At 43.8% G+C, this 15,020-nt stretch overlaps 1 protein-coding gene across 1 annotated transcript in view; it reads left to right on the top strand.

Moving 5' to 3' along the window:
• Positions 1-15,020, top strand: part of rab26 (RAB26, member RAS oncogene family) — a gene marked incomplete at its 3' end in the record, with an annotated part of 44,529 nt that overhangs the window by 27,481 nt on the left and 2,028 nt on the right. Inside the window, exons 5-6 of the mRNA XM_080009078.1 lie at positions 13,065-13,130; positions 13,905-13,961. Coding sequence (XP_079865204.1) covers positions 13,065-13,130; positions 13,905-13,961 — 123 coding nt within the window. The remainder of the gene's footprint in view (positions 1-13,064; positions 13,131-13,904; positions 13,962-15,020) is intronic.

Raw genomic sequence — 15,020 nt, 5'->3', positions numbered from 1 at the left:
AGACAGTTCTTTGATTATATGAAAGAAAATATCTTCAATCTTCTTCTACTTTGGGCTGCTCCCGTTAGTGGTCGCCACAGGTGATCATCTGCCTCCAATACCTTCCCTTCTGCGCATCTTCCTCCCTTACACCAACCACCATGTCCTCCCTCACTCACCACATCCATAAACCTTCTCTTTGGCCTTCCTCTTTTCCTCTTGCCTGGCAGCTCCATCCTCAGCATCCTTCCCCCAATGTAACTCTCATCTCTCCTACACACGTGTCCAAACCATCTCAATCTCGCCTCTCACTTTTCCACTAAACTGTCCAACCTGAGCTGTCCCTCTAATGTACTCATTCTTCATCCTGTCCATCCTTGTCACTCCCAATGAAAATCTCAACATCCTCAACTCTGCCACCTCCAGTTCAGCCTCCTGCCTTTTTGTCAGTGCCACAGCCTCTAAACAGTACAACATAGCTGTTCTCACTACCGTCCTGTAGACCTTCCCCTTCTCTCTTGCTGGAACCCTTCTGTCACAGATCACTCCGGACACTCTTCTCCACCCACTCCACCCTGCCTGTACTCTCTTCTTCACCTCTCTCCCGCACTCTCTGCTGCTTTGGATGGTCGACCCCAAGTACTTGAACTCATCTGCCTTCTCCACCTCCACTCCTTGCATTCTCCGCTTTCCGCCACCTTCCCTCCCATTCAGGAACATGTATTCTGTCTTACTCCTGCTGACTTTCATTCCTCTTCAAGATTCAAGATTCAAGATTCAAGATTTTTATTTGTCACATACATATACATACTTCCATACATATATGCAGTGAAATGTAATGCAACGCATTACATTTCACTGCATATATGGTTGTAATGCAACCGGTGATAGCACACAATAAGTCCTAGGAAAAAGTACAAAAATAAAATAAAATAAAAAGTAGAAAATTCCTTTCTAATAGACCGACTAACTGACTCCTAAAACGTAATACAGTAAGTGGAATACTTATAGAATAAGATAAAAAATATATAGAATAAAATACAATAAAAAATAAATTGAAATAAAATGGAATAGGTTGAAGAAATATACTTCTTCTTTCTATCTATCTTCTTTCTAATGCATGCCTCTACTTCTCCAGGCTCTCCTCAACCTGCTCCCTACTCTGGCTACAGATTACAATGTCATCTGTGAACATCATAGTCCATGGATGCTCCTGCCTGATTTCATCTGTTAACCTGTCCATCATTATTGGAACCAAGAAAGGGCTCACAGCTGATCCTTGATGCAATCCCAGCTCCTCCACCTGCTGCACACCTTACTACTGTCTGACTGCCCTCATACATATCCTGTACCACTCTTACGTACTTCCCTGCCACCCCCGACTTCCTCATGCAATACCACACTTCCTCTCTCGGTACCCTATCATATGCTTTCTCTAATTCCACAAAGATGCAGTGCAACTCCCTCAGGCCTTATCTGTACTTTTACACCAGCATTTTTAAAGCAAACATTGCATCTGTAGAACTCTTTCCTGGCATAAAACCATACTGCTGATCGCTGATCCCCACCTCTCCTCTTAACCTAGCGTCCACTACCCTTTCCCATAGCTTCATGCTGTGGCTGATCAACTTTATTCCCCTGTAGTTACTACAGCTCTGTACGTCTCCCTTATTCTTGAAGATGGGTACCAGTAAACTTCAATCCATATCTTCAATCCAGTATGGATATATATGGATTTATTACACAGCCCTGTGGAATACTTAATTCTGATTGGTTTATAGCAGCAATCGGCAGTCAGTTATTTCTGAATAATGGCCACTGATCTGTTAATAATGACCATTGGCATAGACAACCGTTTCTCCGCCTGGATTCAAATCTCCCACATCATGCTGGCTACATGCTAATGCTAACACTAGCTAGTGGCATCATCTTGTGACACTATTTAAAAACTACAATGGAAGTCTCAATGAGATGAATGCACCATTCCAAATCTAATACTGTATACACAGCTGGTCAAAAGTTTTAGAACACCCCCATTTTTCCTTTTTTTTTAATTGAAGCAGTTCAAGTCCAGTGAATAACCTGAGGTGGTACAAAGGTAAACGGTAAACTTCCAGAGGTTAAAAAAAAAAAAAAGGTGAAGTTACCAAAACTGAAAAATAATGTAAATTTCAGAATTCTAAAAAAGGCCTTTTTCAGGGAACAAGTAATGGGTTAACAACTTACAGCTGTTCAGCAGCGATGGAAGTAAAAGAAGCCTTGAAAATTGATGCAAACAATTCCTACAGGTGTCCCAACTTTTGTTGATCACTTACAAACCCTCTGTGTGTATAAAAGCAGTGTTTGAACAGACTCTATAATCACACCCTCTGAATATTTATTTGGACAGGAAGTAGTATCATCACTATCATAACAGTGAGAAAAAGGCCATTAACAAAGGAAGGCAGACAGACCATTATAACCCTTAAAAGTGTAGGTCTTTCCTTTAGAGAAAATGAAAAGGCACTTGGAAATTGGAGGAAGCTCTGACAGGAAGTGGTCCGGCAGACCCAAAGCAACAGAATCAGAAGACAAGTTTCTGAGATTCAACAGCTTGCATGATCGGTGGCTCACAGTACAACAGCTCCAAGCATGGCTTAACACCGGTCCAAGTCTCAGTTTCTACTGTGAAGAGAAGACTTGGAGCTGCAGGTCGAGTGGCAGTATAAAAGGCATTGCTAAGATGGCAAAATAAGAAAAAGTGATCAAAAATGTCTTAAGCAAGTGTCAAGTAGGCGAAAGGAAGGTTCCTTAGTGTGTGTCACCAACTGTCAAACACGGAGGAGAAGAGTGCTGGTCTACGGCTAATTTTGCAAAAGAGCTACCACAGCACTTTTGCAGCACCATGCAATGCCCTCTGGTCTACACCTAGTTGGTCAGGGGTTCATCCTACAGCAAAACAATGACCAAAAAAATACCTCCAGGCCATGTCAGAACTACCTCAGAAGAAAAGACCAAGACGGTAGGCTTCAAATTAGTTTAAATGATGATCCTAAAAAACAATTCTCTGGAGTGCCCCAGGGACATGTTCTGGTATACCAACAGTTTTGGGGCGGAATACATTTTGCAGCCAAGAATAGAATTTCTATGCATAAACAGAATGTGTTCGACGAGAAGAGCTTCTTCAAAGTGCCTTTTTATAGTACAATGTCATTTAAATATCCCCTGTGTGAGACCTCTCAGAACCACACAATGCTACATTGCTTGTACAACACATGTTTCATCAGATAGGTTGCTTTGTTTTTATGTGACTATTTCATTTTCTCCTCATGGACTCAGGCCACAGTCTAAACTAACACTATGAGATCTATAGGCTCTAGATCTGTATTTTGGCAGCATTGCACCAGATGACAAATTGTCTCACATTGTTTCATAGGTTACGTGCAATTTTCTCGCCAGCCACCACTATCCTGGTTCAAAACATCCGTATGCTGCTTCGAATTTTGGCCGCCTCTCTCGCTGCTTCCTTATTGCTCCTCGTCTCAATTGAAAAAGAATCAATTGAAAGCCGAATCCAATTATATCCTCTTGGGTGGAATGTTTAACTTAATATGGAAAAAAAAAGGTGAAAAAGGTGGAATATAGATAGATTCACAAACTCACACACTCACACTTCCTCTCAACTTGCTGTCTTTCTGGAGGGTTTTATCTATGCTGCTGGAATAAACAGACGTATTTTCTGTTTCTCGTCATTATTCAGGCTTTTTATCACATGCCTCTACTTTTGACTTACAAATGGAAAATAAAAATGTGGAAAAGGAACAAAATCCAATTATATAGTACCTACTCACAAATACTAGAAGTTTAATAATAGGATGATCAACCACTGATATCACAATTCCCTGTCATATTTGTCCTTGTGAAGAGTTCACATACTCGTGTATATATATATATATATATATATATATATATATATATATATATATACACACACACACAGTAGTACTATCTTATTTAAGGCTCCAGATATCAGCATAAAGTTAATTTAAAACGCGACGATCAAAGACAACCTCATATCAACACAGAGCTGCAAAGGTTCACTGTGCTTGTCTTTCAGCCTCATGATATAGTATATTAATTATACATTAAGCGATAATTCCTCTTGCCTCCTTGGTGGTTACGAGTCTGGACCTCTGCAACATGGAATGTGAAGTTGAGTGAATTCAGAAATATATCATCTGATCTGGTCTCACCTTTTTACATGGCATGAAGATGATATGACTTGGATGATATGATATGGTCAGCACATTTCAGTGATTTATATGTGTGTAGTTTACTTACAGTTTGTGGTAGGTTACTGTAAGAATTCTGTAACTAAACAAATTATGGTCGATTGGTCCTTCAACGACTTGATTGGACAATTTTAAACCAACACCAATCGTCAGTTGTCCTTGATCTTAAAGAGCGCCTGTGGGAGTCTCTGCCCACAGGTAGGGTTTTAGGGAGGGAGTCTTTCTGGTGGTGGTTTGACAACATGGTGAGAGTTTTTTATTATAAAGTGGAACAGAAAGAGGAATAGCATTCCGATCTGTCTCCTGTTCGGCTCTCGAGCCCTGTACCTGATCCCCTCTGCAAAACAGACAAACATTACAGAAGCTCCCTGCCCCGAATTGGTCCAATCAGCACCGCTTAGGCGCTGATTTGGCCGATTCGATGCAGCTGGGCGGTCGCGGGAAAGGAGCCATGCTGCCGTCTGCAGCTGCGGCTTGACCACGCCCCTTGGTCCGCCACATACCCCCACCGCCCGATTTAGGCCGGGGAGCTGTTCGGCCAACAGCCAACCCTGACCATGAGTGAAAGTTGACCATGAGTGAAAGCTGACCATGAGTCTCCGAAAGGTGGCTGGGGCACTGAGCAACCCGAACAGAAGTGTGGGAAAGTGATACAACTTGAACGGAGTAGAGAATGCATATTTTTCCTTGGACTCCTGAGACGATCCTGAGAGAATCTGCCAGTAGCCCTTGGTTAAATCCAGTGTCGTGAAAAAATTAGACGTACCTAACAGGTCCAGAAGTTCATCTACATGGGGCATCGGGTAGGTGTTGAACTTTGACACTGTGTTCACCCTTTGGTAGTCCACGCAGAACTGGACCAACCCATCAGGCTTACCCACCAGCACGATGGGACTAGACCAGTCACTCGTGGAATTCTCTATCACGCCCAAGTCCAGTATGGCCTTGAATTCCACCTGCATGATCTTGCATTTATGTTCAGGCAGGCGACACGGCTGTCTCCACATGGTGGTGTATGATGGACGTGAGGCCTGGCAGGGAGGAGAAAACATCAGAGAAGCGACACTGAAGTGCGGCCACGTCCGCCCATTGCCCGTGCCCGGCCAATAGAGGCGGGCCATTATCAGCTGTCATGTTTTATGCATTGCTGTGAACAGCCCGAGTCTAGCAAAGCATGATGTCTACCCCCTTGTAGCCTTACCGGTACTTGGTAGGCCCCTTCCCAACTGGGGGAGGGGTCGGACGGGCCTGCAACCCGGACCATGTGGCCAAGTTCCATCCGGTGGTAGTCCTGGGGGTTGTGGCTGGGCCACCCACGGTGCCCGCACCCCTGCCTGGACCTCTGCTCCATGATTTCCTGCAGCAGGGGCACGGGTCTGGTCCTCTGGCCGGCTCCTGGTTGGCGACAGTGGGCCAGCGGCGGGTTGTGACTTGATCCCGGGAGCTCACACTGGTGAGGATGTGCTCCAGCTGACAGTGGAGGAAGTCCTGCTCCTCCTCTAGGTCCGCAAGGCACTTCCACAGCCAGCTGATCGGCTCCGAGGCGCCTTTTACTCGGCCCCGCCCCTCCCAAGTCCCTGTTCGGGTGGGAGTCTCTACCCAGAGGTAAGGGTTCTGGTGGTGGTCTGCCAACATGGCAAGAGTTTGTTATTATAAAGTTGAAAAGAAAGGCTTAAAAAGTATAAGTATAAATAATAAAGAATAAAGAGTTTGGGCGCAGGAGGAATGGCATTCCGATCTGTCTCCTGGTCGGCTCTCGAGCCCTCTATGCCAATCCCCTCTGCAAGACAGACAAACGTTAAGAAAGCTCCCTGCCCTGAGTTGGACCACTCAACGTCGCACGAGTGCTGATTTGGCCCACTCGAGGCAGTTGGGTGGCCACGGGAAAGGGAGCCATGCTGCCATCTGTAGCCACGGCTTAACCACACCACTTGGTCCGTCACAGTGCTTTTAAGATGTCTGCCAAGGTATCTGCCAGTGACTCGGTTTGACTCCCGATGATCCAAAAATAAGGTCTAGGTTACAAATGTTGCGTTTAGTTTCATTTTCCTTTAATGGGACCAGAGACCTACAGAGAACATAGAGGAAAAGTGCAAAGGCATTGGTTTGTTTTCTCTTGCTTTGAAGTTTTCAAATGTTTCAAAGGTTTCAAGACAGTTCTCTCATCCATACATTTCTCCAGACACATATACGTATCCATTGATGAAATAATAGACACTTCTAATTCTCCCACTTTTGTCTCGGTTTCTCATCCTTTTAGTTTTGGAAAAAGCTTATTTATAATTGACGCATCGGCTTCTAAATATGTTTCCAGCGTCGCTCTGCCAGCGTGTGTGCCTCACAGATCAGCGAGTATATCCCTGCCGCTTCCATTTTGCTCAGAAGGCTCGTTCCATTTTGTGGGGGGCTAATCAGGATTCCTGCCCCTTTCCTAGGAGCAGACGTCTCCGCGCTCTCTCTGTCGGCGTAACCCTCTGATCAAGGTTGGCACAAACCTTTCTGTCACCCAAAGCAAATCCCCTCCGACAGCCAGGCGACAGAGGGGAAGTGGTGCTGAATATGTTGAGGATTCCTAGAGGAGACACAACGTCTGTCACTCTGAGAGACACATTTCTAACCCTCTCCTCCCCCTTTTCACAACAATAACGTGTCAGCCGACAAGCAAAAGCTTTGCCCTACTTATGACGACCCCATTTACTGTTATTAATGTGAAATTGGACATACCGTATTTCCTCAAATAGTTACCAGGGTCTTTATTTACCTCCACTGCAGAGGGTACCAGGCTTTTATTGGAAGCAGCCTTATATTAGGAGGCAGGCTTTTATGCCTATTTCCCTCTGTTTAATAGGTATATTTGATCATATTTTGGTATGAATTTCAAATCAAACTTCCGTCTGGGTGCCATGCCATGCAAACACATGTATGGTGAAATTAGAGAGAGCTAGTAGCGAGAAGAAGAAGCGATCTGCTACGCAGCAGTAGGAAATGGAGTTAATAAAATACATCTGGAATAAAAACACACTGTTTTATCTGCTTTATTTGGGAGCGGAGCTCCACACCGGAACAGCGCCACAGCTCCGATCAGTTTTTCCCTCGGTCTGTATTTGAGGCAGGCTTTTATTTGTTTGTGTAGACCACATCCCTGGCATTTATTAGAGGCCCCATTTTTATTTGACTGGTGGTTTATATTTGAGGAAATATGGTACCCGCATTCATGTCTTCAAGTCTGCCATTGTAGTTTCTGTGGAGCTTCATAAGATGCGGCCACTAGCTAGTGTTAGCATTAGCATGTAGGTGGAGTGATAGAAAGGAGGTGAAACCAGGCAGAGAAGTTGTTGCCCTTGAAAACAATTATTATTAATACATCAGATAGATTGAAACAAATTTGGCAATATTCAATAAACCTAAACATTTAAAAACAAAAAATAAAAATAAAAATAAACCTAAAATATACAATAAATAATTGCCAGTATTATAGGCTAATAAATCTACTAATTACCAATAAAAAATATATATATTTAAAATGTAAGCTCTGTATAAATGACATGACAAAAGTAGAAAAGTGAATAAATAAGAAATGTATATACATTTGTGATATTAAGTACAATGGCCCAAATGTTTTTTGCACAGTCACTGTGGACATGGTGATTCTTATATCCAAAGTATTAAGTTGTAGAATACAGGCCCTGTGCACTCTGAACATCAGGGTAAAGTAAAATACCAGAGGATAATAGTGCCTTAAATACCGACGCAACTCAACCCCGATGCTTTCTGGTGCTCAAAGTCATGAAAATGAATCTATTGCAATTGCATCAAGAGGCATAACAAAATGGCGTGGAATTGTAGTTTTTGAAGTTTCTACGATTAAGGTTATTATTATTATTAGGGTTAACGTTAGGGTTTCAAATGTTTATAAACAATTGTGTAAATATTACGCAATTTGTATAATCATTTGTTTTGTCCCCACCCCCAAGTCAAGGAGATGTCCTCATTCAAAATAATGGGTTTTGTGTAGCACGAAAAAAAGTCGGAAAATCGTGCTCTGGGACACGATTCGATAGATTCGTTTTCGTGACTACGCGCACCAGAATGCGTGACACCGGGTTAGACGACAGCGGTCCCTCGCCTCTCCTCCTGCGTTCCCCTCCCTGCACTTCCTGCTTTCCAACGGACCTCCTTTGTTCTAAATCTGTCTCCTCTGGCAGTTTTATCTTTCTGCGGCTCCTTCACTCTCGTTCTCTGTTTGTCGTATCCTCTGTCTTTTCGCTTTCTTTCCTCCTTCCCCTGCTATTCTCATCCCCTTTCATTTTTCCTCCATAGTCGAGCCTGCAACCTGACTTTTTACACTTTTAGATCTGCCACACAAGCTAAATAAAAAAAATAAATAAAATGACAAGATTAAGGCTGCTGAGTAACATTAACTTAAAAACAGTTATATATAGCGATATATTTTGTTATTTAGCTACCCTTGTCTATTTATTCTCTCTCTCTCTCTCTCTCTCTCTCTCTCTTTCTCATTTCCTACTTCTGTCTTCATGATCTCACACACACACATACAGATACACTCTGCAACCCGTTCATAACAGCATCTCCTTTTTATCGTCACTATATTTCCCATTTGCATTTTTTTAGAGCTTCCCCCCCCCCCTTTGTTCATCATATATTTGGAAACAAACAAACTGCTTTTTATTCTATTGGTTTTGATTGGCGGTTCAACTTTAAGATATCAGAGAATCTGCCACTGCTGTTGTTTACCAGCTAAAAGACAGTACCTGCACCATATTTAGAACAAAAAATATCAAAGGGGGCTTTGATGAAAAACAAAAAAAATTGATATGTTTCTTTTGGGTTTTTTTTCCGCCTCAAAGAGCAAAAACAAACGCATGACTTGCCCTGTCACCTTGACACCGCTCGGGCTCTGCATATTTGGCTGGAGATCCAGGAATTAGTGCTGAATAAAAGATGATCCATTATCCATCCGTGGTCATGGATGCTGCTGCTGAGACTATCTGGACCCTGCCGCTCTAATGGGATGGTCTTTGGCACCGGAGGGCTACACTGAGAACCTAATGATCCATCATCAAACAGTGAGAGACTACGAGGGTAATCGTATATGTTCGACTATAAAATATATTGGCTGTGTTGCTTTTCTTTTTATGACTCGTAACATAACCACATGCCTTTAGGGGCCACGGTTCACTCTGTCTGTGCACTGTAGGAGTCGTCTTGTCCACTCCTGTATCTCTGAACCCACAGAAAGAACTTCCTTATTATGCCGAAAAGAGGGTGTGGTCTATGCTAATTGGAAGTCGCGGCTACACACCTGTCAACATAGTTTACTCAAATAGTATGTGAAAAGTACCATGACGACATACTATATCCTGTGAAATATGGTGTTATGCAAACACTGCACACTGCGCTGGCAAGTGTATCCCACAATGCACTGTGAGGTCAAGACATCAGTAAAGGTTTCCATACAGTGGCCACCCTAAACGTGCTGAAAGGAAGTGGAGGCGGCTTCACGATGAAGTATGTCAGAGTATACTGTACGTCCTAAAAGACTTTCTGGACACACTTTTTACTCACATGCTAAAGCGCACTGGACAATACTGTCAACCTCTAGTACATAGCAGATTTTGGACGTGGGGGCTGACAGAGACCCCTACTGTAGGAAGAAAGAATGCAGAGAAAATTCAGATTCATTGTGAAATAGGAACGGCATCCGCTCATTCACATGCCGCGAAGTCTCCATATCACAAGGTATTTACACTGAGAGCCGTGTGACCGGTCTGCGTTGAGGAGGCGGGAACAAGGAAGCTGGTGGCCGACGACCGAAAGAGGAACGAGTAGCGGGGAGCAAGGATGGAGGGATGAGGAAAGAAAACTCCAAAGGTGTTTTGGCTCCACTTCCCATCGACGAAGGGGCCTGCCCACTCGAGAAACCCCGGAAAAATTCCACCCAGCTCGTGTAAAGGACAAAAAGGATGAAGGAGGACGGGGACGAGCGCCGCCCAGCAACAGAAGGAGAACCTTATTTTGATTCATATTTTGCTCTTCGGACCATGCGATGTAAGACTCGTGAAAGATGTGTCTGGAGCGAGCAAAATTGAACGAATGTTTGAATGACCTCCGGAGTGGGGAGTCACTCCGCCGAAAAAGCCGTTCGTTCGTTTGTTTTGTTTTGCCTGCATTCGCGAAGATTCAACTCCTGACAAGAGAACCAGAGCGGCGTCACGCATGGGCCTCAAGTTCCGCCGCCCTGCGCGCTCAGTGAGTGGGCGAGAGAGAGAGCGCGAGCAAGTGAATCTTCTACTCGTGAACAGAAAATAATGACCGGGGATTCAATTCATGCGAGAAAAAAAAAAGGTGAAGGCATTCCGAATAATTCATTTTAAATGGGGCCGATTTACACGTTGCATTCTTCCTCAATAAATCATTTTGACAGAATTAAAGGATTCCTTTTGAGGATTCCGTTGATAATTCAGCACTGAACCGACTCGTGTTACATCAAACGAATGGAAAAAGTCTGAAAGTTGAAGAAACACTTGGACTGAGTCACTCGTAAAGAGACAAATCTCCAAAAACAGCTGAGCTTTTTCACTTTTTCAGACCTTGAGCAAATTTGAACTGCAGGGTCAGAGCTCAGACTCATTGAGACGAGTGTTGACAGATGGATTGTGGCATTGAAAACAGGCTTTATAGTGTCAAAATGAAGCTTTTGTTTCGGATTTGTGGCCACGGCCGATGCGCCAGGGTTTCCCAAACCCAGCATTTGTTGGCGGTCCGCGGGGTTCCGGTCGTCATTACGGGCTGTTCAGCGGTAGTATGGGCAGCAGTAGGGCTGTTCACAGAGTGTTTATTCATAAATGAGCCATGAGCCCTGTTATTGTGGGGGGAAAGGTTAATTAAAATTTCTGTTGAGCCTCCTCTTCTATCAACTGCCTCCACACTCCCTTCCAGCATTCTCTCTCTCTCTCTCTCTCTCTCTCTCTCTCTCTCTCTCTCCGTACGGTGTCTCATTTGTTATCGACAAAGCTGTAAATGGTTGTTATTTTTCCTTTGTTTTCCAGTTCCCAATGACATTCCCAATTCAGGATGGTTTGCTTTCTGAGACAAACACTATGACCCTTACTCCCTCTCTTTCTCTGAGCCATTATTTCTTATCTTAAGAGGTTGTTGTTGTTCTCCCGTATTATACCTGCACATTTTCAGTGTGTGACACTGAGAGCTACAGAGTACAAAGACTGAATAATGAGGGAGGGAGGTGTCATATTTGGTCTTTTTTGTGCTTTTGTCTTGAGTTTGTATGCCGTTCTGCTCTGCCGTAAACAGGATAATTAGGCTATTTTCGTGCACATACGTCCTCACAAAGATAATTGCACATTAACAACAACTATTTCAACACGAAACAATCAAGCTGCCAATCAAGCTGGTTCCCATCATCTATATGTAGCTGTCACTCGAACACAACTCGAAGTGCTTTTCAGAAACGTACCCCTCTGCTGCAGCTTCTCACTGCGCTTCAGTGCAGTTCAATGGGGCAAACATTTAAGCCTTGGAAAAAAAAAGACGTTAGGTCTCCTTCTCAAAAACGAGAAGTTTGCCGTGTAGTCAGACAGTCTTCATATATTTTCATGAGAAAAAAATTGGTTGTAAATGTTGCATTTTATCATATTAATGTATTCAGAGATGAATTGACTAATTTTCACCTCCTCAAATCAGCTCTTTTGGATACATCTGCATTAATGTAAGAGTCTAGAAACCAGTTTGTGCCGCTTCCTCCTGGAAGCCAATGTAGCCACACTGGATGTACTGCGCCAATTGAAAAAAGTCGTTCAACATCGAATTTGATATTACTGATACTTAAAACACGTTAAAAAAAATAAAATACATAAGTCATTAACGTATGAGACTAGAAACAGGAAGTTGTGTCACTTCCAACTGGCAATGTACTGTAGCCAAAATTCCACTTTGGATGTACTGCGGCAAAAACAAAACCTACTTCAAAATATTTTTTTGACCTCATCTGTATATATATATTAACAACTGACCAGAAGAGAACGTTGAATCCTGTGCTCTCCTCTGCTCCAAAAGATCCCCAAATAAAAGTTGAGGAGGCTTTTGAAAAACCATAAGAGCCTTGCCTCCTTCTGCTTCTGAATACAACCTAAAGGACTAAATCAATGTGTTGTTTCGCAATAAAACGCAGCATGAACCCACCTGAAAAGATTCAGACCTCTCTCAGGAGCGTCCGTCAGGTGACTTCAAGCACCGTTTTAAATTGCACTATGTCCGACTGCCGATACGGAGTCCGATAAGAGCGGCTTCAATATGCTGCACTACCCCGCTTCTGGAAACGCCCGTGCAACCCAAATGGGTGGAGTGTGTTCGTCACATCCGAGGGCATCATTCCCTCAGATGCGGTGTGTTTAGAGCCCTGGAAAACTGTTCTGAATCACCTGTGGGTAAGTTAGTGAGATCAACACGGTTGGTCTGTAGACTCGTCATGATGATAGGTGAACCGGTTGAACGCAATGTTTTCAGAGTGACTGGGTTTCAAAAACAATCATTGAAAATGATGCATGCATAAGGGTGCTGAGAATCATAAACAAATCTGACTCTCAATTCAATATTATTTCTAGAGAAATTACCCTAAAATGACCCGTTTCATGGCATGTTTTTCCTTGAACTGTGCAACTTTGGGTTGCCAGGTTTCAACGATCTAATCTGGCAACTTCACCTCCTCCTCCTGTCGCTGGTCTCTGGTCTAACGTTATCTCTTGTTGTTCTCTGTCTCTTGTTTTCTCTTTCCAGGCATGGCTGACTGAGATCCACGAGTATGCACAACAAGACGTGGTGTTGATGCTGCTGGGGAACAAGGCAAGGCATTATGGGGAAAATTTGCAATTTAACTGAAAGCAAAAATTATAAAAGGATCTTCAATCTAAACAAATTATATGTACTGGTCAGCTCAAAACAGAGTATACTTTTATCAGGGTTATTTTTTTTCCAGGTTGTTTTTCCAGAATCGTTCTCACTTCTACAGCCCCCAGTAATAGCAGCAGCAATATCAGCATCAGTTGCAGCAGCCGCAGTAGCAGCAGCCGACGCAGCAGCAGTAGTAGCAGCAGCAGCAACAGCATCAGCAGCAACAACAACAGCAGCAGCAAAAAAAACAGCAGCAGCAACAGCAGTAGCAGCAGCAGCAACAGCAGTAGCAGCAGAAGCAACAGCAGTAGCAGCAGCAGCAACAGCAGTAGCAACAGCAGCAGCTGTAGTAGTAGTAGTAGCAGCAGAAACAGCAGAAGTAGCTGCAGCAGCAGCAGTAGCAGCAGTAGTAGCGGCAACATTGGCGGGGGCGCAGCGTGGTGGCAGTGGCAGCAGTGGAAGCAGTAGCAGCAGCAACAGCAGTAGCAACAGCCGCCAGCGGCGGCGGCGGCAGTGGCAGTAGTAACGGAAACATCGGCGGCGACAGGGGCAGCAGCGGAAGCAGTCGTAGCAACAGCAGCAGCAACAGTAGCAGTCGTAGCAGCAATAACCGTAGCAGCAGCAGCAGTAGTAGTGTGTGGTGAGGCTGTGACCTCACCAGATAAAAAGTCCTGAGGAGGAGGTCCATACACGCTAACTCATCACATGTTCTTCCTCTGTCGCCAGGCGGACGCAGCTCACGACCGGGTGGTGAAGAGGGAGGACGGCGAGAGGCTGGCCAAGGTGGAAACACCAACACTTCACCGCTTCCAACGGAATTCCTCGTCTCTCTATGAGCCTTTAGACTTTACACGACCCACAGAAGACGCACATGACTTCTCTGTGGGCACATGTCACCGAGGGCTTTGTCAAGATGACAAACCATTTTGTAGGAGAGCAAACGAGTACAGATATTACGGAAGGCGAGAGCGGAACGCATGGATCGCGTTCTTTCTCTGACGCTATGGTTCTGTTGCTTCTCTTTTCTCTGCACACTGTGACAAATGTGGGCCATCTGCAAAAAAAAAGCTATGAAGCCCGATAGAGAAAGATAGAGAACGGTCCGTTTGGAGCTAAATAGGAATGGGAAACGACAGGCGTAACAGATGGATTTCTCCACCGTCCATAATGAGCGTTTCTTCAACAGACAGGTTTCCTGAGTTAAAGTGGAACTCAGCTCCGCCGTGAATCCACATCTCTGTGTAAACGCCGAGAGCCGATTTCTACGTCATCTATTTCTTCTATAGGATGGCGCACGGTACAAATAGTGTACACCACAGTTCCAGATGGAACATGCATCTAAGTTTGCTAACCTTCGGTAAAGTTATTCAAATGTTGTCTGTTTCTATTGTTTCTCATCTATTTTTACGATTGAAAACGTACCACTCTGCTGCAGCTTCTCACTGTGCTTCAATGCAGGCCTATCTGTTTTAAATAACTGTTATATCACATTTTATTTATATATCACCTCCTGTTTCTAGTCTCTGAAGTTACTTGGATGAAGCCAAAAGAGCTGATTTTCGGAAGTGCGAAAGAACCAATAAAACCCTGTGAAAAACCTAACAAAATTCATGGTTTGGGACCATTTTATTTTGGCATAACACATATGTTCTGGCAATATTGTTAGCTTCCTGTTTTTGAAAAGGAGATAGAAAATATGTTTTAAGACTTAAATGTCCAATATAAGATACTGCATTTAGTAGAGTGGTAAGTTTCTCACCAAAAACCAGTTATAACTGATGGGAACCAACATTTTAATAAGGCCTGTGTTGAAAAATGGCAAATCTTTCCTTGAATGCGGAT

Source organism: Zeus faber (genome assembly GCF_960531495.2).
Source record: "Zeus faber genome assembly, chromosome: 11".
NCBI lineage: Eukaryota > Metazoa > Chordata > Actinopteri > Zeiformes > Zeidae > Zeus > Zeus faber.
This window is presented reverse-complemented; position numbering and strand designations above follow the sequence as displayed.